The sequence below is a fragment of the Dipodomys ordii genome, unplaced genomic scaffold, assembly GCF_000151885.1.
Source record: "Dipodomys ordii isolate 6190 unplaced genomic scaffold, Dord_2.0 Scaffold37, whole genome shotgun sequence".
Lineage (NCBI taxonomy): Eukaryota > Metazoa > Chordata > Mammalia > Rodentia > Heteromyidae > Dipodomys > Dipodomys ordii.
In genome coordinates this window covers 6,691,656-6,718,597 of record NW_012267253.1, presented here as the reverse complement: position 1 = coordinate 6,718,597, position 26,942 = coordinate 6,691,656, and the positions used below count along the sequence as shown (strand labels likewise).

At 42.5% G+C, this 26,942-nt stretch overlaps 1 protein-coding gene across 1 annotated transcript in view; it reads right to left on the bottom strand.

Moving 5' to 3' along the window:
• Nucleotides 1-26,942, bottom strand: part of Prkce (protein kinase C, epsilon) — a 435,536-nt gene that overhangs the window by 155,252 nt on the left and 253,342 nt on the right. Inside the window, exons 9-12 of the mRNA XM_013017906.1 lie at nt 16,296-16,438; nt 15,190-15,286; nt 11,595-11,794; nt 7,145-7,318 (exon numbers count right to left, since the gene is read on the bottom strand). Coding sequence (XP_012873360.1) covers nt 7,145-7,318; nt 11,595-11,794; nt 15,190-15,286; nt 16,296-16,438 — 614 coding nt within the window. The remainder of the gene's footprint in view (nt 1-7,144; nt 7,319-11,594; nt 11,795-15,189; nt 15,287-16,295; nt 16,439-26,942) is intronic.

The following is a 26,942-nucleotide window of genomic DNA, read 5'->3' as shown; positions in this document are numbered from 1 at the left end:
ACTCCATTTTTATCAAGTACTTAATCAGAGTCATAGACAATAGAATAGTTTGTTGCAGGGGCTGGGGCAGGGAGAAATAAGAAGCTCCTCTTTTCCAGGTGTCTGTAATCTAGCCACTCAAGAGGCTGAGATCTGAAGATAGTAGATTGAAGCCAGTCTGGGCAGACCATTCCTTGAGACTGTTATATCCAATGAAGTAGTAAAAAGCTGGAAGTGGAGGTGTGGCCCCAGTGGTAAAGTGCCAACCATGAGCAAAAAAGATGAATGAGAACTCAAGGTCTTGAGTTCAAGTCCCAGTACTAGTATTTTTTTAAAAAAAGTACTGTTTAAAGGTATGAATTTCAGTTTTTACAAGATAATGAGTTGTGGAGATAGAAGGTGTCATAGGTACACCCCAGTATGTATGCATTTAATCATAGGGAACTGCATATTTAAAAAGCCAAGATAATAACTTTTTTGTTGTTGGTTTGGTTTGGTATTTGAGATAGTCTTGTTATACAGTCCAGGCTGGCCTCAAATTGTATAAACTTGAGCAGACTTGAGATTCTAGACTCCAGAATCTAGACTTCAGATTTGAGATTTGAGCAACAAGAGGATATATTTTGCAATGGATACTTTACTACAATTAACAAGTGTTAATAAAAAAGGGCAGGACCATGCTTACTTCACAGGACAGCATTAGAAAGTAAAGGCTGTGGCCTTTAAGTACAAGGCTTCCTTCTATGCCCAGAAGTCAAAAGAGGCAGCAGCATCTAGAGTAAGAGGCCATACTCCTTCCTGACTGAAGGGGGCCTCTTGTGTTTCATCACTAGGAATAGGAAATTGGTGGTTATCACACTGTGAGGTCTACTGGGTTATGAAAAGCTGGAATTTTCTCTCCTGGGCTGGATTACTCAAGGACCACAAGATTCTCACCCCTTAGGCAGACAACAGAGCTGAGCTCCCTTGAATTTGAATACAGACCCTTGTATGAGGTCTCATTATGCCCTGCAGTGATTACACTGGTCCTCACCGAGATGTTAGCTGGCTGATTAGAGGAGATGGTACTGGTGGTTCGGTCAGTCACGATGAGGATGATCTTAGACAGGATTTACAAGAAGTCGGACTTGGATAGTTAAGTGCCAACACAAAGTCTGTTATTTCTACATGGACTTATTTCACTGAAATTGGTTAAAAATTACCAAGACTATCTCTATTTAAGATCTTTTATTGGCAAGCAAATTGATTCCTGGTGGCTAATACACAAACTAACTCCTGATATTGAACATCTCAGTCTGTTCTTATGAGGCAATATCAAATAGGGTCAAATCCCTCTAACTCCTAGTCAGTCTTGCTGCCTCAGATACAGGTGGCCTAGGAGGAAAGCAACCTGCACTTTATTCAGGTGCTTCCTTAGCAATTTTAGACTCATAGCATAGAAAGAAAGAAAGGAAGGAAGAAAGAACGAAAGAAAGAAAGGAAGGAAGGAAGAAAGGAAGAAAGAACGAAAGGAAGAAAGAAAGGAAGGAAGGAAGGAAGCAAGCAAGGAGGAAAGAAAGAAAGAAAGAAGTCTAATTTTTCACTTTAGTTTTATTTTGCCTTAGGGTTTGTTGGTCTTTAGCGTTAAAAGTCAAAATAAATATCAGAGTTCCTTGAAACTACAATTTTTCTCCTACATTTTCGACACTTATTCTCAGCAGGCTTCAGTGCTCAGAGATTATTGAATTGCACTGAAAAACATGTCTCCAGTTGCTTTTTAAGGACTTTCTATGCTGTATTTTCCCCAGGGCAAGGAGGGAGGCTGGCCAAGGAGATCCTGTAGGACTTGAGTTTCCTTCATAGCAAAACCCTCCAGGGTTTGGCTTCCCAGGCCTGGCAGGAAATGCCAGAGGGTGGGGGAAGGGTAAATCCGTGCAGAGCTTACAAGTTCTAAAGAGGAAAAATCATGGGTGAAATTATTCAAGACAGGCTTTGAGGAATCTAGTTAGAGGGGACAGTTTTGTAACGGAGTTCATAAAACACAGATATACAGAACCTAAAGATGCCTGGGAATTTTATTTCCTGTACATTACAAAAAGAAAAATCACATTTACCTTTTAGTGGCTCTCCTGTTCCTAGCAGTCAATGGGAGCTGGCACTAGGCAATTTCTCCAGTTACTTCTCCAGTGACCACACCCATGACTTTAATGCCTAGCCAAGTGCCTCATCTCCTTGGAGAGGGCCTACCACAGTACTGCCTGTCCTGTTTCAACCAATCACTGTCTTATCCTACACAGGTAGGAACTGCTTTCCTTACTTTTCTTCCTCTCTTTTCTTGTATCATTGTCTTGCAATAAGCAGGATGCAGGAGGTTTGAGGCTCTAGTGTTGGGAAAATAGTTTTTAAAAATGAGATCTGAGGGTAATTGTATTGGCCATCTCTTGGATCCTACTCTCTTCCAAATGCTCTTTGTATTTCTGGGCCTTGTTTGAAACATTCCCTTTATTTAGCTCGGGTTATTCTAGTTTTTGTTTTGTTTTCTTTTGTGGTCAAGGGCTTGAGCTCTGGGCCTGGGCGCTGTCCGTCAGCTCAACTGTAGACTAGGCTCTACCACTTGAGCCTCAGTCCCACTTCAGGCCTTTTCTGCTTATGTGGTGCTGAGGAATCGAACCCAGGGCCTCATGCATGCAAGGTAAGCACTCTACCACTGAGCCACCTTCCCAGCCCCAGCTCGGGTTATTCTAGTGTCCCAAAAGGTAGAAAGTGTAGTCAGACATGAGATTTGAATTTGATTGGATTTGATTGGTTTCATTTATTGGCCGGTCGATCCTTTCTCACTAGCACTGCAGATCTAGAATTATTTTGCATCATTTTTGTCATCCTAGAGTCCATGGGAAATGATCAGAACACAAATGGTCAAGAACAGATAGACTTAGTGGAGGAAAGTCCAAATTAGTCTTTCATTTTAACTTGATCAGCTCCTCTAGACCATTCTGGTTAATGCCAACTGGTTTGTAAAGCTTCAACACTTGTCACCAAATCAGATTTGAGTCCCTCACTCCACACATTTCCAAATCCTGCCAGAAAATCTATACACAGCACACAACTCGTTAATCTACCAGGAATTTCTCCAAGCAATGTTTCCAAAAGAGCAAGTTCTTCCTACACACTGACAACTAAGGCTTACCTAAAAATATATTAAATCTGACTTAACATTGTTACTGCCTTGTGTACCATAATTACACAGGTTGCAAGAAAGTATAACAGGATTGTAGTCAAGTCTTTATGTTTCTGAATCATGCTTTAGAGACTTAGTCTACACCCAAGTTCATGGTGGGTAAAGAATGCTTCTCTCTTTTTTAGAAAAATTCTAACAAAACAACAAAGAAAACCTAGCTCCCTTTCCCATCCCAAATCCTTCCCACGTCCTCTCTTCCCTTCAACCTGGCTTCAGCACATTTTCTCCACTAGACTCTAAGAAAGATCTGCTTATGAGGCCCCATAATTTGAATTTTCCCACCCAGAACAGGACTACCTAAAGCCATTTGCAACCAAAGTCAATGTTACCTCTCAGTATCTTAACTCAGTGACACTTCTACTTGAGAATCATCTTCCTTTTTACTGATAAACCCACTCTCAGCATCTACCTACCTCAGTCAGGTAAATAATAGTTACTCCTTTGTGTGTGTGTGTGTGTGTGTATGTGTGTGTGCATGCACATGTGCACATACCAGTACTAGAGGTTGAACTTAGGGCTTTATGCCCTTGATTAGCTTTTTCTGATCAAGTCTGAGCCACACTTCCACTTCTGGCTTTTTGTTAGTTAATTGGAGATAAGAATTTCATACATTTTTTCTGCCCAGGCAGCCTGAGTAGTTAGGAGAACAGTCATGAGCCATCTGTGCCCGGCTCAGAGTTATTTCTTGAAACCATGATTATTGGTCATCACAGAAGGTGTTATAGTTAGAAGTCAGAGTTTTAAAAAGCCAATTTGGAGATATAGAAGATGTTTCTTCATAAGTTTTCCTCTAGTAGTAAGTTAAGGTCCACTAGTGAGATTAAATTATCTCATTTTAGCAAACTTAGAAAATAAATCTATGTGATATAAAGCAAGGTGTTCAAATGAGAGTTGGTGGCATGGAAGATGTGGGGTAAACGTGTTCTTCTAAGAACAAGTTTGTTCTTATTATCCTGTGGAAAGAGTCAAGAAAATCCCTGAACTACAAAAGAAGTTCCTCTCTTCCCATTCTCACCTTCCAGTCCCCTAGTAGCCTCAAATCATGTCAGTTTAACAATTATTCTTCCACAAATGAAATCCAGGCTGTCATTCAACATCACTGAGGAAACTGTCATGCTGAGGACCATGAGATTAACATTCTACAATGCTTACAGGAAACATTACTGATGTGAAAGATATCCATTCCCCTTTCTCACTCATTCAAGCTGATCTTCCACGGTGGCTTTCCAAGATCTACTAGATTTTAACCATCTGATTACATCCTTTCTTCCTATGATGTCACACAAGTTAGAATTGATTAGAATACTCTTTCTCTTTTCCTTTTGAGCTAGAAGTCACATATAAGCCATTTGACTAGTGGTAAACAGCTAGGAACAAAGTAGAGACAGACCATACCTGCAGGGTTTTCTTGTCTTTTCTTGTTTTGTGCCACTCCTGGAGCTTGAACTCAGTGCCTGGGTGTTGTCCCTGTGCTTTTTTTGTTCAAGGCTAGCACTCTACCACTGAGCCACAGCTCTATTTATTGCTTTTCTCGTGATTAATTGGAGATAAGAGTCTCATGGACTTTCTGCCTGGGCTAGCTTCAAGCCATGATCCTCAGATCTCAGCCTCCTGAAGTAGTTAGGATTACAGGCATGATCTACAGGCACCTGGCTATCTGCTGGTTTTTCAAAGAACAAATGTTGCATTTAGCCATTTGTCTTTGCTACTGTTCTGTCATCTGCACAGAAGCATATCCACAGGGACCTCCCAATTAGAATGGACTTCTCCTAGGATATTAGACCTTTGGACAATGTATTCAAAGGAAGGATGTCAGTATGACTTATTCCTAGTCAGCCTCTTCAGATAGATAGAGAGCAAGCTGTGAGGACAGGGAAAGTGAAACACTGAGTTTCTTTTCACATGCACTCATGCACAGTAGAGTAGAAAAGTGATACAAAGCCAAGATCTCACTGCAAGTGGGATCCCAGAGGTCAAGTGAAGACCAGGTTTGACTGCTAAACTCAAGTGTCTATGGGTAAAAGACTTTTACTTCTCTACACCCAGTTTTCTCACTGGTGCACAAAAGGAAACTGAAAGAATTGTTAAAAGAACGCCAACAAAAATTCCTAGCTTCTGATTCTGACTAGTATGAGGTCCCATGCTACATAATATGTAAGACAAAGATACATACGGCACAATACATTCCCCATGAATCCAGAGTGAAGATATAGTAGAGAAGAAAATCTGACCCCTCACTGAGTCTCTACTATCTCTACTATCATGTTGGACTCTGTGTTTACAAACACTCACACTAACCCAGTAGGCATTACACAATACACATGAAAAGCTAGGATAGTAAGTTCCATACTTGCTCAGAAAAGGGAAATATTCTCACTACATGGAAGTCTCTGAAGCACTTTCACAGTCAGAGAAACGTAAGTGTCCTTGAAGGATAAACAGATTCATTTTGAGACTTCGCAGGAGATACTTCTCCTTGTCCTAAGAGATGAGAAAGAGGCAAAATTCCACTGCATCAGTGTTGCTCAATGTGGAACAGACTAGGTGGGTGATGATTAGGCCTGGGACCAAGAAAGTTAGGAAATAGTAGATTAAATAGAGAGAGTCCTTCATTACAGGTCTTCTCAAGGCCTCCAATAAACAAATGTGTGTTAAGACTAGTAAAAATTGCAGTGTCCACATTACAGGCCACAGAGTCCTTTATTCCTACAGCTTCCCAAAGTGATTAGACTATTAAGAAACAACCTTTGGAAAACTGTATCAAAGAGACTGTAAAATCCCTCAGGTTGAGATGGGTCTTATTTACCAGTGCACCTCCAGCACCTGATATAGCAACTGATACCGATTGGCTCAGTGAAATATATTAGCAATTGTTGAAATCTAAGTGAAAAGACGAGTGTGTGTGTGTGTGTGTGTGTGTGGTGTATGTGTTTGTGTGTGCCAGTGCTAGGGCTTGAACCAATGGCCTGAGGCACTGTCCCTTAACTTTTTCTCTCAAGGCTGGAATTCTACCACTTGGGCCACAGCTCCACTTCTGGCTTTTTGCTGGTTGATTAGAGTAAAAGAGTCTCACAGTGGTTTCTGTCCAGGCTGGCTCTGAACTACATGTAATCCTTAGGTCTCAGCCTCTTGAGTAGTTAGGATTCCAGGCATGAACCACTGGCACCCAGCTGAGACTGGGATTTAAAACAACATGGTAGCAAGGGTATGCTAAGGAGCCAGAAATCACCTCCCTATGGTGCCCCAGGGCATTGGATGGGCATAATTTTAGTGCTTTGAGGTGCTTTAAAAAAAGTCACTACAAATCCCCTCACTCCCTCTGAAACACTCAAAGGACAATAGAATAAGAGCTTCCTGTAGACTGTGCATTCCTTTTCATTGAGTTTTGAGTCAGAAGTCAGGCTCTGAGCTCTGCTACTTAGCTGCAGATTATCTTTGTTTCTTTGCTGCCATCTTCTGGATCTTCAGCACCTACATGGTAAGTTTTTTAAATGCTTGGATTTTACTGTGGAATTTTAAACATCTATCGACATCTTGTCACTCCTATGATATAGCACAAGTAAGAAGCAATTCAGGTGGCTTTTACACTTTTTCTTTTCAGCTGGAAGTAACATACAAGTGATTTGACAAGTGATAGAAGTTAGAAGCCCAGTAGGGAGAGAGACTACATCTGCTGGTTTTTTCCAATGAGTAAACACCAGGGTTAGCCATTTGGCTTTGTTCAGTTATATTTACAAAGAATTCTACTGCTCTCTCATCCATGTGCAATTCAACCTTGGATAGAAAATCCCATGCTTTTAGAAAAAAAGATGGCTTTCAAATTCCTCCTTACAAAGTCTTTGAGAGAAGCAAATAAAGGGTGGAAATCTTGTATTTTATGTGATAGCCAGTCACAGAACACCACAGTGCTAACCCAAGACTGGTCAGCCAGCCTCTCTATAAGCATACCTTGGTCTGGAAGCAGCAGTAGAGTTGGGTTAAGTAAGGGTGTTTCCGTGCCAGAGCCAAAATCCTCTTCTCTGTCATTGTGCAATCCACATCATCGTCCTGAAGGATGACGTCCTTCTTTAAGACCTTCACAGCATATACTTCATCTTTGCCTTTGAGTTCTGCCAACATCACCTGCAATCAATCAAAATTGTCCCCATGATCCCATGCCTGAATAGAATCAAAAGAGGAAACATAATACCAAATACTTGCCTAGCACTGATGGCTCATGTGTATAATCCTAGCTACTAAGGAGGCTGAGATCTAAGAACTGGAAAAGTCCATGTGATTTATATCTCCAAATTAACCAGCAAAAAGCTGGAAGTGGAGGTGTGATGTAAATGGTAGAGCTCCAGCCTTAAGCAACAAAGCCAAGATAGAGAGTAAAACCTGGAGTTCAAGCCCCAATAGTATTTTTTTAAAAAGCAAGCAAACAAACACTTTAAGAACTAATTTCCTTTTCCCTTTCATTTTAAATGTAACAGTATTAAAAATAGTTAGGAAGCCAGTCATCTTAATAGTGTTACTCCAATTTACTTATTTTTGGCAGTTCTGGGATTTGAACTCAGAGCCTCATGCTTGATAGACAATCACTTTACCACTTGAGTCATGCCCCTAGCTCTAAAAATTTTGATTTTTAGTATCTGGCACAGTTCTCAAAGTAGAGAAGTTCAATAAACATTTGTGAAATAATTATTCATGTGTTCTTGTATACTGATAAATACCCAAACTATAGTAAATGGTATTATTTTATTTCTTTCTTTCTTAAGACAGGGTCTAACTATGTAGTTACAGCTGGCTTGAACTAAGCAATCCTCCAGCCTTAGCCTCCCTAGTTCTGGAATTAAAGGCATGCCACCATTCCTGGCACAAATATAGTGTAATCCTTTTGAACAGAACTATTATTTTACTAGCAATTTTTAACCTGGTCTCCAGGTATCATGGTTGCTGAAACACAGTTACAAGCAAACAGTACAATTCATGTGCTACCCCACCCCTCATAGAACATCTTGAATTATATCTAGTTGTTATAAATTGCACCATTTTGTCCATATTTTTAAATTTTCTTTTGTATTATATCCTTAAGATAGAAATCCTCATAATTAAAGGGTCAAACATCTTCCATATTTCCAAACTAATTTTCAAAGATGATATTCATAGATACCATGTATTTTAGTATTATTCATCCTCATTCTTCCTCTCTCCTCCCCTAATTCCCTCCAAACAGTTCCACAGTTACATTCATTATATGTGTGTGTATATGTATACATATATGTTATATATTATATATACACACATATATACACATACATGTTATATACAAATATATTATATAAATATATGCATGTATTCATTATATACATACATGTGCATAAAATATATACATTATGTCATATATACATTGTTATATGTGATATAAAACATGTTATATATAGTATATATACATGTATAGTATATATGACATATGCTTGTTATTCATGTATATAAAACATGCATATTCATGTACATTCATGTATATATAATATGTATATATAACTTACACGCATATATTATATATAATATTTTAATTTTCCATTATATATAGTATATAGTATCTGTTTATCATATATATGTGTGTTTATGTATATCTTTCAGGTCTATATATATAGAGAACAGGAGGAAGCTCATGACTCACGGAAAGCTAGTCAACTAAATTGGGAAGGCGAAGGCCTTCCCCTAGATGAGGTCAATTTCCCTAAATTATAATATCTGTACAAGTGAATAACCATGGTGAAACCCCTTTGGTACAATTAATGTGTACTAAAAAAGTGGAAAACAGTGCATCATAAAAAAGTCAAACAGACTATGTTAGGGAAGGGGTCAGTACCAGAGGGAGGGGGAAGGGAGAGAGTGAATATAGTCAAAATACATTGTATACATGTATGAAAATAGAACAAGGAAACATACGGAATTTGTTTTTAAGAAGTGGGAGTAAGGGATAGGAAAGAAGAGGGTAAGTTGATTAGGGGTATGTTATATGCATGCATGAAAAAGTAACAATGAACACTCTGCTTATACAACTAATATCTGCTAGGGGCAGGGAAGGTAGCTCAGTGGTAGAGCACTTGCCTTGCATGCCTGAGGCCCTAGGTTCGATTCCTCAGCACCACATAAGCAAAAAGAAAAAAAAGCCGGAAGTGGCACTGTGGCTCAAGTGGTAGAGCGCTAGCCTTGAGCTGAAGAGCTGAGGGACAGTGCCCAGGCCCAGAGTTCAGGCCCCATGACCGGACCCAAAAAGAAAAAAAAAGAAAAACAACTAATATCTGCTAATAAAAATATATTCATACAGTGTGCCATGCAGAAGTATTTTGGGTTTGTGACATTTACCAACAATGGGAACTTTCACATAAAAAAAATTAAACTGGTAGGAAATACTACGTCAGTACTGTTTTTACTTGCAATAAAAATGTTTAAGTATTTGTTGAATTTGCTTTTCAATATCTTCTCTTGTCTTTTCCTTCTGCTAGTTCTCTGTTGTTTATGTTATTACCTACAACTCTATACATGTACGATATATAAAAATACTAATACTTGCTGTCTACAAAAATTTTCCTCAGCCTGTTTTATAATTTCCCATTAGTTGTTTCTATTGAACAGCATCTCTATGGACTTAAATCTGCCCTTGTTTGCTTTTAGGTTTCTTTTTTCTTTCCTTTTTTCAAAAAAATGCCAGTACTTGGGTTTGAACTCAGAGCCTACGCACTGTTCCTTAGCTTTGTTGCTCAAGGCTGGTTCTCTATTACTTTAGCCACAATTTCATTTCCAGCTTTTGCTGGTTAATTGAAGATAAGAGTCTCACAAACATTCTATCCCAGAATGGCTTCAAACTGCAATCCTCAGATTCAGCTTCCTGAGTAGCTAGAATTACAGGTGTGAGCCACCTCCCTCAGCCCTGAAAGGTTTCTTTTATAGCTGGAATGTGACTCCTTCTGCACAGGGTGACTTATAGTCTACTTTCTGGAGACTTTGCTATTATTTGATATTTTGGCACTGACTTACTAATAAAAGTCACAGGTCTTTCTCTTTTTAAATAACCAACTCCTAAGTGCAGTATTCCAGTGTTCACTGTCAAAGCTAAGGAGCAGAACTCAAAATCCTACTAAGGGAATTCGTGATGTTCTACCACCCACATAAAGAACATGCTCTGTAAAATTGGCTCAGACTTTAGCTGTGATTTTTCCCCAATAAACCATCTAAGTGCTCCAGAGTCATCAAAGGTCCCATCCTGCCTACACCATGTGGAAATTCTGAGTGCTTATTTTCCTTGAATCTTGCTTAAAAAGAAATCAACCCATAAAAGCTCACTAGCTAGAGCTATGCCGTAAGCCAGAAGCTTAGGGTCTGTTTCTTATTTAGCCTGTCTCTAAAGAATGTGATTGCTCCAGTCAGGAGCATTGTCTCAGGAGGAGATAGGGCCAGGTAAGCTGGATGGTAAGAAGGCCCCAGGCTCTAGGGCTCCCTTAGCTTTCCTTGTGAAGACTCCTGGAATGGGCCTGTAGCTAAGCCCTCTGACTCACAGACTGCAGCTTTCAATAACCCAGACACATGAATACTTGAGGGCAGGTGACACCTCCTCTTACCCCTCTCTTGGGTCCCCAGAGCAAAGCTTTTGCTTTGGGAGATTCTTAAAATGCAAATCCTAACTACTAGTAAGCACAGCTTTAAAAAGAGGAAAGGGACATTCAGATCGGAGATGAAATGCTGACCAGCTTCCTGGACTCTGGCCCACTATCTTCCTAAAACAGTGATTATTTTTGCATTTCATCTGGCCATCAGATTAGCTGATCACCAGTAATAGTCTATTCAACACACTGAAAGACATAGTCCAGAACATGTGTTCATCTCAGTGGGAGCAGAATATGGAGACTTGTCCCAAGGGCAGAGGACCCTGATCCAAGACATAAGAGAATGATTTAATTCCCCATCACCTATAGAAGATAAAGAGAACATTTACTAAATACCAGGTTTAAAGAAACACTTGACTATGTGGTAAGATATGCTCTGAATCTTTCAGTTCACTGAGGACAGAGGCTCTAGAGTTCATGTTCCAAGTTTTCATAATGAAGTAACAGTTTCAGATGGTCTCTGAAGGGAGAAAGAAGCACACTGACACATTAGTGGCAAAATGTTCAGTTCAGTCCACACGCAGCATATCTAATCCAATCCAGGAGAAATGACAGGAAGTCTCACAGTCCCTTAACAGCAAAACCAGGGCTTGTATCTGCTAGGCTTTGGCCCATTTACACTCAATAGGAAAGGACAAGGTAAGGAGACCAGGCTGACCCTCATCAAATCTTAGACCAAACAGATGAGGTAAAATCAGGGTAGGGGAAAAAAAAACCCAGCAGGGCTGCCCACATGCACTACAGACCTTGCCAAAGCTGCCTTTGCCCAAGACCTTGATGAAGTTGAACTCATCCAGGCCCAGGCGCTTGGCCTGGCCAGCTCGCACTTCACCGTTCTCGCCAGAGCCCGCCAGCTGGCCATCCGTGGATGATGATGCCCGGTGCTCCTCGCCTCGGTTGTCAAATGACAATGCTTTCCGGATGTTGTTTTCAAGCTCTTTTAACTCTAGAGCCCCAAATACAAGATTCTGCATTAGTACATACCTCATGAGCCCTTCCTGTTAGAATTCAGCACTCAGAACTGCCCCCCCCCATGAGGTGTCCCCGTCAACCCTATTTCAGGTCTTGATAACAACAAATTCAGAGGGGTCATCCCATGGTTCTCTGTTTGTCTTACACACTTTCATCAACTCCTAATATAAAGGAATGAGTGCCTCAGTATGCAAAGAGGAAGAGGACGTAAACCCTTCCCCGGAGATGTTCACTGCCAGCAAAGCTCTTCAGATTACATTGGAAAGTGCCATCTCTCTGCAAGCCCCTTCAATGCTTACACCATCATTCTAGCTGTCATGAAATAACCCAGACCTTCTTTGGAACTCTGCAGAGACCGAAAGGCAACAGCTACCCATAAGTTGCATTAGAAGATTAGAGCAACAGCTAATCACAAATCACCCTTGGCCAGGTGTTGATGGCTCACTCCTGTTATCTTACCTACTTAGGAGGCTTAGATCTGAGAGGCTGGAGGTTTGAATAACTTCTGCCCAGGCAGAAAAATACCTATGACTCTTAACCATTTTAAAAACAAGCCTGACATGGAAGTATGACTCAAATGGTAGCGTGCCATCCTGATCAAAAAAGCCAAATGAAGTGTGAGGCCCTGAACTAAAAAAATAATCAACACAATAATAAATAAATAAATTACAACATCGGTACTGGCAATGCCATTTCATCTATAGGATCTTGGAAATGTTCACCTTCTAAAGCTCTTCCCTTAGCTTTGTGGCTGAACTTACTCTAAATATTCAGGTGCACGCGCGCGCGCACACACACACACACACACACACACACGCTTACTCTAAATATTCATCCCACATACAAAATCTAACAAAAAGACCAACAGGTTTTATCATTAACAAAAGAATTGCTTTCCATGATGACATGTGGCAAATTTATCTCTGATGGGGCTGAAATTCCCCAATCCAATTTCATAACAATGACATAGTCTGGAGGCTTTCTGGAGTGTGGGACCTAAATTGCCTGGGAGTGCCTGAGTTCAAAAGGGTATGTATATCTTGAGCACAGATCAGATTGTAAAAGATGCTCATGAAGGGGAGTCGAGGCCACATCTTAAGAGACTGGAATTGAAGAGGAGTGACATGGTACCTTTTGATAGACCCATGTTCAGCTTCTTTAAAGGAGGAGTGAAGCCCAGAGAACCCAGAAGGGCAGCTTGGAGAGCCTTGTAAGTCTGGGGTGAGCTCCTCTGAAGTGGACTGTAGTGGTTGGGTTGTGGTGGGAACAGGTAGGCATCATTTCTGAGTCTCCAATTTAGTAGTTGCCTAACTATCATTCACCCTTAATTACATATGGATTTTAGTCTCACCACAGAATTAAAAGTCTCCATTAGTCAATGGATTTTGTGGGAGGTAAAACCTAGATGTCTGTAGACACCAAAGCTTGAAAATAAATGTCAATATTCTCGTGTTAGTACTGGGACTTGAACTCATGACCTGTGCACTGAGCTTTTTTTGCTCAAGGCTGGTACTCTATCATTTGAGCCACAGCCCCACTTCTGGCTTTTTGCTAGTTAATTAAAGGGAAGAGTCGCACAGACTTTTACTGCCCAGGTTGGCTTTGAATTATGATCCTCAGATCTTAGCCTCCTGAGTAGCTAAAGGTTACAGGTATAAGTCACCACACTGGATTTTGTTCTACAGTATTAAGAGAAAGGAAAGAGACAGGCTTATTTTTGTTTTATAACAATGCTATGTCTTGTGAAAAGGGCTTTCCAGCCATGAGTGCACTGATTACCACCTGCATTGATTACTACTTTGGGCTGAACAGAGGTGCTGAAAGGCACAAGCAGGTAGCATACCAGGCCCGATACATACCTGCAAACCATGGCCACTGCACTTGACTTGAGGTCTCTTTTACCATTTGACCTTGTTTCTTTGGCCCTACCAGAGGAGGTCTCAACATTTAAAAAGAGAACATGATAATACCCACCGCAGCTGAAGGTACTACCTACAAACTCAGAGATTTCAGAGTGTCATCAAGTGACTTATAATTAATGGGTCCCTGTTTTGGAGAGGGTGCCAAGTGCAGGTATTTGAATCCAGAGCCTAGGTACTGTTCCTGAGCTTTTGTGCTCAAGGCTAGGCCTAGTGCTTTACCTGAGCCATAGCTACATTTCTGGCTTTTTGGTCTTTTAATTTGAGATAAGAGCCTCACAGACTTTCCTGCCCAAGCTGACTTCAAACCATGATCTCAGCCTCCTGAGTGGCTGGATATACAGGTGTGAGCCACCAGCAGCCACGTGAGTCAAAACTCTTTTGGCATGAAGTCACACAGCATGAGAAGGAACTGAAACCAATTATTTTGGGGCTGGAGGCCTGGCTTCTGGCCCCTGGAGCTGTCCCTACTTCTGAGTGAGAGGGCCTGTCTCACAAATGAGGATCTCCAGGGAAAATCAGATTACTCAAGAGGCACAGATCTGCCCTTACAACTAACTTCGTTCTTGACCTTAGGACACATGTTTGCAACTCTCTGACCTTCCACTTCTCCCCCTGTAAGCAGTAATGGAGTGCCAGCACAGAGTTTGTGAGAGTATAAAATGAAGAAAGGGAATATATAAGGGCTATGGAAAATTCAGGGACCATTGTTCTGCCCTGAGGACCATTCCTGCTTTGCAGATGTATGTGTCCATCCCTTCCAAGAGATGGTTGAGTTTCATCATCAGAGGGGAAAGCACTGAGTGTGTGAGTCCCTGGGCAGCCCCAGCAGTCTTGCTTGCCTCTCAAATTACTCTTATTATCTATTATGTCTACAGAACTTATTGTCTTTTAGGGAAAAAGACAAGGGAGCAAGGCTAAAGAGGGGTGTCCGGTGTGGAGCTGGCTTCTCCCCATTTCTTTTCTCAGTCTCATCTCCAGCTTCATCTTCCTATCCCTACCCGTCCATCCCATCCCCTAACTCAACCTGATCCTAGCTTTTGGGGTACAATGATCAGAGCCAAGGAGTGGGGTGTCACACCAAACACAAACAAGTGCCTTGACGTACGTATCTGTTGCCAGATACTAGGGGAGAGCCCCTTCCTCCCTACACTGGGAGCTAGGAAAGGAGGCAGGGAAGAAAGAACCATAACAGCCCCTGCCTGCGCCTTCTCTCTTGCCACGGCCGTGAGGAACAGAAGGAAAGCTCGGTCAGCTAGTTGCCTCCCTCAAGAAAGCCTCATAACGTGAAATACCTATAATGACACCATAGGTAAGAGGTGCGTGAGGACCTCCTGGGCTGGGAGCTGTTTCAGCGCACAAGACCATTCTTGGCTTCAGAGGTTTCACACTCCTCTTGGTCCTTCCAATGACAGAGCTCAAGGGTAGGAAATTAACTCTTGAGTCTTACCCTGGTCACAAGGCGAGGTGGGTGCTGACTTAGACCGGTCTTCCTCAGATGGAGAGTTTCCAGAAGCTGGCTGTGGGGACTCAGCACCAGCAACAAGCTAGAGAGAAGAACAAGAAGACATCAGAAAGGAGGCTTGGCCAGGTGTTGATGGCTCAGGCCTGTAATCCTAGCTACTCAGGAAGCTGAGAATTGAGGATCACAGTTCAAAGTCAGCCTGGGCGGGAAAAGTACATGAGACTCAGATCTTCAATTAACCACTAAAACAGTCAGAAATAGAATCGTGGCTTAAGTGAAGAGCACCAGCCTTGAGCAAAACAGCTTAGGGACAGTTCACACCCTAGGACTGGCACTTGGTGTGTGTGTGTGTATGTGTATGTGTGTGTCTGTGTGTCTGTGTGAGTGTGTGTCTGTGTGTGTGTGTGTGTGCACATGAAAGAAAAAAGAAAAAAGAAATAAAAGAAAGGAGGCTTATAAATTTTCCTAAGGTCAAGCATCAGGAATGAAGACATTGTCCAGAGGATAGACAGGGACTCTGGTATACAACAGCAACTGTTGAATTAATATTATGAGGGCAGAGTCAAGATTTCACTTGCCAGTTAAACAGGAAAATATGAGAGCTTTCAGCTAGCTCAACTTTCATTCTCTCCAAATACAACTGACATTTTTAAGCAAAGCCCAGTACCACCTCTTTAATAGAGCCCCTCCAATTGTCCATCTAAGCAAGGCTGGCTCTCTCATTAGAGCAACGCGAGACACTGGCTGGCTCTATTACCTGCTTGCATGTATTGATTCAGCTTTATATCACAAATAACATCTACATGTGTATATAGTGTGCGAGTTCTCATCTTAGGAAAACCATAGGTTCTTTGAAGATCAGACTCTACCCAGTATTTTCAGTGCCCGACTGACTTGCACAAAGTAACAGGTAATAAACAGATCCTCAATGTACACTTTTAGATTGATTGGCAAGTTGCAATACAATGCCCCTAGTGCTTTCTTTCCTGGCATAGTGCTATGACGTCCATGGCTTGGATCTCCGCCTCAGCCCAGAATACCCTCAGGAAGGCAGCTCACAGCTCCAGACACTCCACCAAATTGCCACTTACCTTTTTCCTCCTCTGGCCACTGTTGGTGATTTTGTCTGGTGTAACGCCCAGGTCAGCCAGCACTTTGGCGATTCCCCTGGCATCCACACCACAGTTGGGAGCTACATTGGTCTCACATCGACGGTGAACATTCATTTTGCAGACTGGAAGGAAACAGGGAGAAAAGACATCCAAATGCTCACAACTGACTGAAACATTACCTTTGTGGGGAATGTGTGTGTGTGTGTGTGTGTGTGTGTGAATGTGTGTGCACACCAGTACTGAGCTTGAACTCAGGGCTCGAGCACTGTCCCTTAGTTCTTTTGCTCAAGGCTAGTTAGTGTTCTACTACTTGAGATACAGCTACACTTCCAGTGGCTGATTGGATGTGAGAGTCTCATGGACTTTTTTGCCTGGGCTGGCTTTAAACCGTGATCCTCAGATCTCAGCCTCCACAGTAGCTAGGATTACAAACTCAAACTATCAGTGCCCACTAATTGTAAAACTAGTACACACATGTTCCTCTAATAATACTTGGAAATGCATAAAAATTAAAAATAGGAAAATAAAATCCACTATTGGTCCCATCACACAGGACTAAAATTGTCCAAACCACCTTGCAGATCATTATTGTTTTTGTTTTGTTACACACACACACACATACACACATACACACACACACATGCATGCACGCATACATACACACAATACGTATGTATATTATATAAATATATAAAATGTATTATATTTTTCTTTTTTGTCTGTCATGAGGCTTCAAGTCAGGGTCTAGGTGCTGTCCCTGAGCTCTTTTGCTCAAGGCTAGTGCTCTACCATTTTGAGCCACAGCTCCACTTCTGGTCTTTGAGTGGTTAATTGGAGATAAGAGTCTCATGGGGACTTTTCTGCCCAGATTGGCTTTGAACCATAATCCTAAGATCTCAGCCTCTGAGTAGCTAGGATTACAGGCATAAGCCACCAGCACCTGGCAACATGTCTTACCTTTATAACAAATTACCATAATTAATAATAATAATGAACAAACATTACATTTGTATCTCTTTGGAGGGGGAGCAGAATACTGCTTCTAAGAGAACTAAATAGATTTCTTTAGAAGAGGTTCACTTGAATTCTGGACCCAAATGGGTGCCATATAGGTATACACACACACACACACACACACACACACACACACACACATACGCTCCACTAGTCTGCTGCAGGGTACATGTACACAAGGCACTCTACAGCAATTCCAGCAAGAAGCTGTCTGAACACTTCCAGATGAGTAAGGAAAAGCAATCCATTGTGAAACAGGCCAGAGCATTCTGCTTTTCTCAACAAGGCCTACCCTTAGGAGAAACAATTCGGACCAGAGCTTGAACCACTGAGCTTCATTGGCTCTAAACTGACCCAAGGGAAAAGAAAGATCTAAACTGTCCCAAGAGCCCAACTCGGGCCCATTCACCAAAGGCCAGAGGAGGACTGCAAAGTCACACCGTCTACAGCCTATGCTCACACATGACAGGGACCTGCACACGGGACCTACACTCCTCCTCACATAGCACCATCATGCTGTGTTTACCACCACTCCATTTACCTCGTGTACTGTGTGTCCTCAAGACAAAGCACACAAAAAGGTAGGTTCATAATTTAAAGAGATAGAGTTTCTGAATGAGATTCAGAGAGGGCAAGTAGATTGGACTTCTTGAAACGGGAATTTAAAACAACTGTGATTTTTTTTAAGGTAGGTGAATAGAGAGGCTTCAATTCAATAAGTCAGATTACAAGTACAATGTATTTTAATCATTGTCGCACCTTCTATTGTTCTCCCCCAGCTTTGCCAATCCCATCCATATTAATATGCTTTGAGAGGGGCTGGGAATATATAGCTCAGTGGGCAGCGTGCCTGCCAAACATGCACTCACCCCCGACCCCCACACACTCCTTTAAGAGTCTCTGCCTTTTTCTTTCTCCTTCTTTTGTTGGTCCTGGGCTTTGATCTCAGGTCTGGGCTCTCTGTCCCTAAGCCTCTCTGTGCTCAAGGCTAGCGCTCTACTACTTGAGCCACAGCCCCACTTCCAACTTTTTCTGGGTAGTTTATTGGAGATAGAGTCTCATGGACTTTCCTGCCTGGGCTGACTTTGAACTGCAATCCTCAGATCTCAGCCTCCTGAGGAGCTAGGATTACAGGTGTGGGCCACCAGCACCCAGCTTATTAAAGTCAGTAGAGTAAAAGAGGGCATTATACAATAAGCAACAGATAAATTCTTTCAAAAATATAATCCTTAACACCTAACAAGTGCATGCCTATTAACAAGAGAATGTAAAAACATATCAGATGAAACCGGAAAACAAAACAGATGACCCTGCTGTTAGTTGAAGACTTCAATACTCCTCTATCAGAATGAGCAGGTTCTGCCAGCAGAAATCTTTAAACACATAGGTGGGCTCCACAACCACACCCATCAACTGGATATAACTGACATTCATTGACTATTGTATCCAGTAACTCTTTTCAGATGCTTATGGAATATTGGTTAGACATATCACATGCTAGATCATAAAACACACCTTAAATTTCAAAGAACAGGAAGGAGCCTGGCGCAGTGGTTGATACCTGTATTTGTAGATACATGGGAGACATGGGTTGGAGGGTCACAGTCTGAGGCTAGCCCAGGACAAAAACGCAAAACCCTATCGGCAAAATAAAGCACATAGGGCTGGCTCAAGTGGTAGAGCACCTGCTTAGCCTGTGCCAGACCCATAGATGAAGTGCCTGTGACTGGACTCAGATCTAAGCGCTACATCTTGGGAGGCAGTGGTTTTGAAGCCACCCATTTTTAAATACCTCTGAGCTCTGGGTCACTCTGTGCACTAGGGTCAGCAACTTCTACAGAAGCCCAGAGTAAAGAGGAAGTGGGGCTTAGGCTATCGGTAGTATAAGCTTGAGGCTGCAGCTTGGGGACTGCAGGTGTCCTAGCTCTATAGAAGGGCCCCAGAGGAGCCATGGGAGCTGGAAGTACTACAAGCCGTCTGCCCACCTTTCTCTGAGAATAAGAGCAACAGTTTCTCTCCTTGCCCATTACTTCAAAAACTCCAAGCAGCTGTACTACAAAATACCAAGATTGCCAGGTGTCAGTGGCTCACCTCTGTAATCCTAGCTACTAAGGAGGTTGAGATCTGAGGAATGTGGTTCAAAGCCAGCCCAAGGGGGAAAAAATCCCCATGAGACTCTTATCTCCAATAAACCACTCAAAAATCAGAAGTAACACTTTGGCTCAAGTGGAAGAGCGCTGGCCTTGAGCACAAAGAGGCTCAGGGACAGCACCCAGGCTCTGAGTTCAAGCCCCACAACTGACAGTAATAATAGTAATAGTAATAACAACAACAAAGCTTCTTCTGGGAATCCAGACTAACACCTTGAGCCAGAAGAAGTAGTTTCACATGACACTACAACTTTAAGCATAGGAGAAAGGAAATGTGTTCTTCAGAATGTGTGCAAGCCATTACCACGCTCTAAAGGCAAATGGAAGATTGTGGCTCTTACGCAAAATCTGAAATTGTAAAGGAGTAATCAATCAGGAAAACAGTGCCTATGAAGCAAAGACCGGATTCGATTGAGTCTTGATTCAGAGCCTGAGCTCTAAATCACTGCATTTGACTCTCTGCCAAACGGCGTACTTTTACATTCTCTCAAAGAAATATTCAATGAAAAGAAGCTAGACCATGACTGATTTCAGACCACCACAATGAAATTTTAAATTGATTGAAACTGAAAAATAGTGTACATTGAAATTAGTGGAATATAAGTATAATATATAAATATAATATAAGCTATATATTATATATGTTATATCTTCTATATATAATATATAGTGGTGGTAGTTTATATATGTATAGGGCTGGGTGCATATGGGAAATTTCAAATACTTTCTGCTCAATTTTGCTATGAACCTAAAACTGTTCTTTGAAAAAAACGATTAAAACACCTTAAAACCAAGAAAATGTTCCTGAAATGAAACCAAGCAGGCTAGGCCAGACTTCTTACTTGTCCTGCATGAGCCAGTGGTCTCTGGCCCAGGGGAAGGGACAGCACAGATACCCCACCCCCAGCCCTGGTTGAAGAGTTCCTCTGAGCTGCTAAGGGGAAGCTGTTTCAGAGCTATAGGCATGGTGGGAGTGTGGGAGTGAGGGAGGGAGTGGCTTTCTCAGATGACAAAAACAGAAAGTTCTAGCTGAGTTATTACTGATGGCTGAAAATCTGCAGGCTGATCATCCAGGCAATAACCCCCTGCTTGGAACTGTCCAGCCCTTTTCTCTTAGCAACAGCTACCTTTTTTTCACTCAGTTTACTTGCTATGCCCCCCAATACTATCTGCCTCTCTGGGGTAACCAGACAATGAAAGGATCAAGAATTTCCTTCAAGAGCAACTAACAATGCTTGGTAAGAAATGTATGCATTATCCTGCCCATGTAATTGTAACCCCTCTGTACAGTATGTTCACAAGTAAAATAAAATTAAAAAAAAAAAAAAGAGCAACTAACTTGTCCACGTAACTTAACCACTGGCGCCCTCTAGTGTTGAAATGCCAGACTTGACAAAGGAGGAGATAATGCTTGATAGGAAATGTACTCATTATCTTACTCATGTAACTGTAACCCCTCTGTACAGTATTTTTACAATAAAAATTTTTAAAAAAAGAAATACCAGACCTGTCCATCCTGGTGACTCAGGCTTGTAGATCAGCAAAGCAGATTTTTTTTATTTTTCTAGAAGACTTTATTTTTACTTTTTAAAACGTCTGCTATTTCCCCAGAAGAGATGTGTGGTTGTCTTAACATTTGGGAAATTCACAGTTACACATCAGTTAAATAGATAACATGACATTAGTGACATTGACAATACTTTGAAAAGTTCTAATGGGTCTAGGGGACACAGGTAAAGTTGACTAAGATACAAGAAGACGGATGCAGGTACGGTGACAGCATGGGCTCCTGGAGGCTGAGGGCTGTAAATCTGCAGACGAAGACGCAAGAGCTAGCTGGCACCAAAAGAAACCTGAGATACACTTGTATCTATGTGGTTAAATGAGCCATCCACATCTCACTCACACCCAACACACCCAACACACACACACACCTTTACCATTAGAAAACACCAAAGCCAAGGGCTGACCACCCATTCATAGCCCTAGGCTGCCCTTTAGTGTTCTCTTTCCAGAATCCCGAGAATGCTCATTTGCTGAGCATAACTTCCCATTTTGAGATGGTAGTGGGGCTTGAACTCAGAGCCTTGTATTCTCACTTGGCTTTTTCACTCAAGGATGGTGTTCTACCACTTGAATAATAGCTCCACTTCTAGCCTTTTGCTGATTAATTGAGATACAAGTCTCAGGGATTTTTGTGTCTGGGATGGCTTTGAACCATAATCCTCAGATCTCGGCCTCATGAGTAGCTAAGGCTATAGATGTGAGCCACTAGCATCTGGCTGGCACCTTTCTATTTGTTAAAGGAGAACCCTTCCTTGTCCAATAGCTACACAGCTACTCATCATCCATGTGTTTCATGTCTACTATGTGATGGGAGGCATTGGAACAGCAGTGAGCCTGGAGTTTGGGCACACTGACCTGTATTTTCTAAGGTGATACATTCTTCCTTTTTTGGGGGTATATTCTATAGTCCACCATATATATATATCTATATATATCTATATATATCTATATATCTATATCTATATATATATATATATCTGTGTGTGGGTTATGAACAGGATTACAATTAGTCCACCTTCTTTTTATAGCTGAGATTAGGACTGCAACAAATGGTCAGGCCTAGGGAGAATATTTCCAAAAGCAAGAAAACCTTTTGCAAATGGCAATAAAACTTCCCCTGAGGATAGAACTGGGCTTGTGTGGGTTGCAGAAATGTCTTTATATTGGGGTAAATTGGGCTGTGAGGGTGAGCCAGAGACATGGCCTAATTTCATGTGTTCAGAGTCAGAGGATAAGTGTGTGCCTATGTAAGAAAGTTGGTATGGTTGGGAGAAAGACTGACCATAAAAAAGAAAAGAGGTGTCCCTATGGTCCCCTGGGGACAAGCCATATCAGATGTCCACTGTGAGTGGGGTACAAGGAGAATATTTTAAAGACTTTAACATGACCAACCTTTAAGTCTTCTTGTCTATTTTTCAGTATGAGTACATTTATACAGTATTGATACTTTTTTAATTCTGAAAGTACAAATCAAAGTTGAAATTATGAAAAAGGAATTGATTTTTTCAAAGTAATAAAGGACTGGATTTTCAAAAGTGATGAAATGGGTTGGGATTTTTTTTTGCATTTTTTCAGTATATTTTTTATTTTATTTATTTATTTTTTGGGGGTCTGGTCGTGGGGTCTGAACTCTGGGCCTGGGCGCTGTCCTTCAGCTCTTCAGCTCAAGGCTAGTGCTCTACCACTTGAGCCACATGCCACTTCTGGCTTTTTTCTTTTTCTTATGTGGTGCTGAGAAATTGAACCCAGGGCCTCAGGCATGCAAGGCAAGCGCTCTACCACTGAGCCACCTTCCCAGCCCCGTCAGTATATTTTTAAAACATCCAAAAATTTTTAATGGAAAGAGAAGGAAAAGGTAGGGAGGCCTTTCTTCGCCCCTCCCTTTCTGTACTGTAGATTGGACTCAAGGCTTGTGCTTCTAGGCAGTTACTCTATGTGAGCCACACTTCCGGCTCATTTTTCACTGGTCTCACTCGTGAGATCGAGTCTCACTTATACCTAGGACAGCCTGAACTGTGACTCTCCCTGTGTCACTGGGAGTGACAAGCACTTTGCCCATCACGTTACCATCATGCTTCCCTGTAGGTGGCATAACTGGCATATGCAACTGAGCCCAGGCATTGATTGAGAAGGTGTCTTGTGAACTTGTTTGCCTTCTCCACCAGGGAGCTAGAAATATGGATTAGAGCTGCTAGGCCCAACTCTTTCCTTTCTTCTTTATGGCTCAATGCAATCACCTTCTAAGGTATGCCATTTAGTTCTCTCTATTTTTATGACTTTTGTTACTCCCCTCTGAAGACAACAGAGCAAACAGAGGAAGGGGAAGGGTTCCCCCAGCAAGGTAGACACCAACTTAGGACAAGGACAACTCTCCCAGCTCCTAGCAGGTGATCCCCACAAGCCACAGCCTCTCCCAGGGTCCTGTGGATCTTCATTACTTCCTGACAGCGAGTATCTTGGCCTGGGGTCTTAGATAGAGGGCAGGCATCAGGAAAGAGTTTCCGGGTCAGGCCTTCCCAGAACACACATCCCTCCCGCTTCAGTGAAGAACTGGGATATGGCCAGAGAGCCCACCCTAGACAGGGCTGAGAAACCCCAGGGCTCCTGCAGAGGACAAACTGTGTAAGGATGCCTGGCTTCTCTGTTAAACTCTGTGTATGACAACTTCAAGGTGGCTGGGCTGAGACATGCACATGGGCACAGGGAGGGGCCAGGCCATGTACCCCTTTCAAGACCCCTTGTCTTCTTTACTAAGAAAAAGTACTAGCACTTTTATCTCAATAGGGGACAGAATTTAAGAGTTAGCTGTGAAATAAAATACAGTGAGAAAGGGGGTCAGAAAGGCCTACTAGGCAGGCAAAGGTTGAGGCTGGAGAAGGCAGCCATGGCAAAGTCAAGAATAAAAAGGGTTCAAATGCTGCAGGACTGTGAGGCCCACATCTGCAGCTTAGAAGCCAACTTCTGTCCTGTTAGCGATGGCCTGGGTGCTCAGACAGACCAGAAATGAGCCTAAGAGCTTCAGACTCTGCAGCCCTGGAACTGCACACACAGAAAAAATTTCTGCATGACAATGTGCCTCAGTCCTTGGTTGATGAGCTCAGTGGCCCAACAATTTTATGAGCATTTCAAGGGCCTGACCCCTTTATGGCAGAGGCAGGGAAAGGTCCCTCCTTAGTTCTACAGACTGATGCATATTGCCAATGCTCCAGTTCTCCATTTCCTGGGAGCCTGGTTATATAACCCATAGCAATGTTTCCCCACCACCAGTGGAAGATCTGTCACCTGGTCACATCATGGCCTTCTTGGTTGGTGTCAGGACACCCAGTGATGTTTGTCCAGACAGCAAAGTCTCCTAACAACACATGCCTCAGAAGTATCACTGTGTGATTGCAATTGTGCTTCCTCTACCTGGCTGATAAAGACATCCATCCTGAAAGAGGAAATATATCATTCTTGAACCTACATGCTTCAAACAAGTTTTGGTTAAAGGGGGAATATGACCAGCCAGGATCATCTCATGGATATATCCTTCCAGACTCAGTTCTTGAGACATCTGTTTTGGCAAGAAACACTGGAACCTGTCCTCCCAGCATAGGCCTGATACCAAAGCTGAAGCCACAAGCAGTAGGCCAGATGACTGATCCACAGCCAGCAGCAGGGTACAGGGCTTGAGTACTGGAGAAAACCTAGTTGAGCCTCCAAACAAGAGGATCGGGTTCCCACCAAAACCCTGCAAGGAAGCTATGTTTTGATGTGTAAATTATAATCAAAACGGCAACTTGGGCTTAGAGCTGGACAAAATCAGGCATGCTGGCTTCTTCTGGTCATTCTGCCTCTCCATAGGGTAAGGGGGCCACTAAGCCAAGAAGAATTAGGTCAGATAAGAATGGAAAGAGAAAGTAGAAAGGAGGTTGAGCATGATAGAGCACACCTGTAATCCCCACTAGGGGAGGCATAGTAAGAAGATTGTGGTCCAAGACCAGTCAAGGCATAAAAGTGAGACCCTATCTGAATAATAACTAAAGCAAAAAGGCTGAGGACATGGCTAAATTGACCACCACCTGGAAGGCACTGAGTTCAAACTCCAGTACCACCAAAAGAATAAATAAAGGTGTGTAGGGCAAACTACTCTGTAAGTATAATGGTATAATGGCAGGTGTGTGTAATTCTACATTCATCCAAACACATAGAATGTGCAACATCCTACTTTTAAACCCTGGGCTTACGTGATGTGTCCTTGTACCATGCTAACAGACACATCTCTCTGGTGGGGGATGTGAAACATAGGGCTGAGATTGTACAGACTTCTACACTATTTTCTCAGCTTTTCTGTGGCTCCAAAGTCACTCTAAAAAAAATAAAGTTCTTTAAAAAGCGAGAGACAGAGAAGAGCAACAGGATGAGGACAGTAACGTGGAGGTAATGGCCACGCCCACAGAGGAAGAAGAGAGGGAAGGTGTGTGATTTCTTACTGGGGAACTTGACTTTCCTTGAGTTTTTTTTTTTTCTGAGACTTGAACTCAGTGCCTGAGCACTGTCCCTGAGCTTCTTTTGCTCAAGGCTAGCACTCTACCATTGGAGCCACAGCACCATTTCTGTCCTTTTCTATATAAAATGGTACTGAGGAATTGAACCCAGGCCTTCATGCATGCTAGGCAAGGTCCCAGGGACCTTGAATTCTGAACAACCTTTACCTCCTAGCCTGATACCCCTTGTGTTCCCTAAGACTCCCATGAACACACATCTAGCCTCTCCTTTGCTCAAGTGGGCACAGGGACATTTTCTGCTGATAAGAACTGAAGACACCAACCCCAGGCCCTGCCATCTTCAGGACAAGCCAGGGATCCAGGCTTAGCAGTGGCATCTGGGGACGGGGGGGGGCTGTTTTCTTAAAGTTCACTATCTATGAGATGACAGGATATTCACTTAGATTCCCTAGATAGACATTAATTAATTATTTTTTTATTAAAAACCAGACATTGCCTCATCAGAGTTCTATCCAAAGCAGCCCCCACTTCCTGGCAACCACAGTTATCTTTCTAGAAATGCCATCACTCCTCTGCTAAAATCATTTGAAATTCCCACCACATTCATTTCTTCTCCCTCTCTTGTTCTCATCTCACCTACTGCCAAAGGTTTTCACACAGGCCCTTGTTTGTTCTAGCATGCTAGGAAGACTACTACAGAGAGAGACTGGGGTGGCTTCCTTGACCATTTGAAGATGCTAGGAAGGTCACATGGAATCCCATGTGACCAGTACAGCCTTCTCCTGACTCAAATTGGGATCATCTTTGGTATGCACACCACCTGTTTCCTATCTCAGCCACCCATCTCCCCCTCCCATACTGCCATTTCTCTGCCACCTTCAACAAGTACCTCCCATTTCAGAAAATAAAGGAAATCTCAGAGCCATAGCCTCAACAGATTAAAAGCTGTAAATGGTTACTCCGGCTCTCCTCCCCTCTACCCACCTCATTCCAGTCCCTGAAACCAGAAAAAAACACCTGCTCCTGAGCCTGGTCTCCAATGTTCCTTCCATGTTTGGTTGGTGGATGTCTTGCTTTCTCTCCAGGGCTTAGTGACATCTGCCCTGGTTTGAGCAATGGTGCCTTTCTCTTCTGACTCCTCGAACGCTCCTTTCCTATAGTCTTTTCCCTGACTGTCTGAAGCATTAAACACATGCACACGCACACGCGCGCGCACACGCACACACACACACACACACACACACACACACACACACACTGCCAGCTGGTGCGGTGGCTCACGCCTCTAATCCTACCTCCTCAGGAGGCTGAGATCTAAGCCTCACAGTTCAAAGCCAGCCCAGGCAGGAAAGGCCGTGAGACTCTTATCTCCAATTAACTACTAGCAAACCGAAAGTGGCACAGTGGTC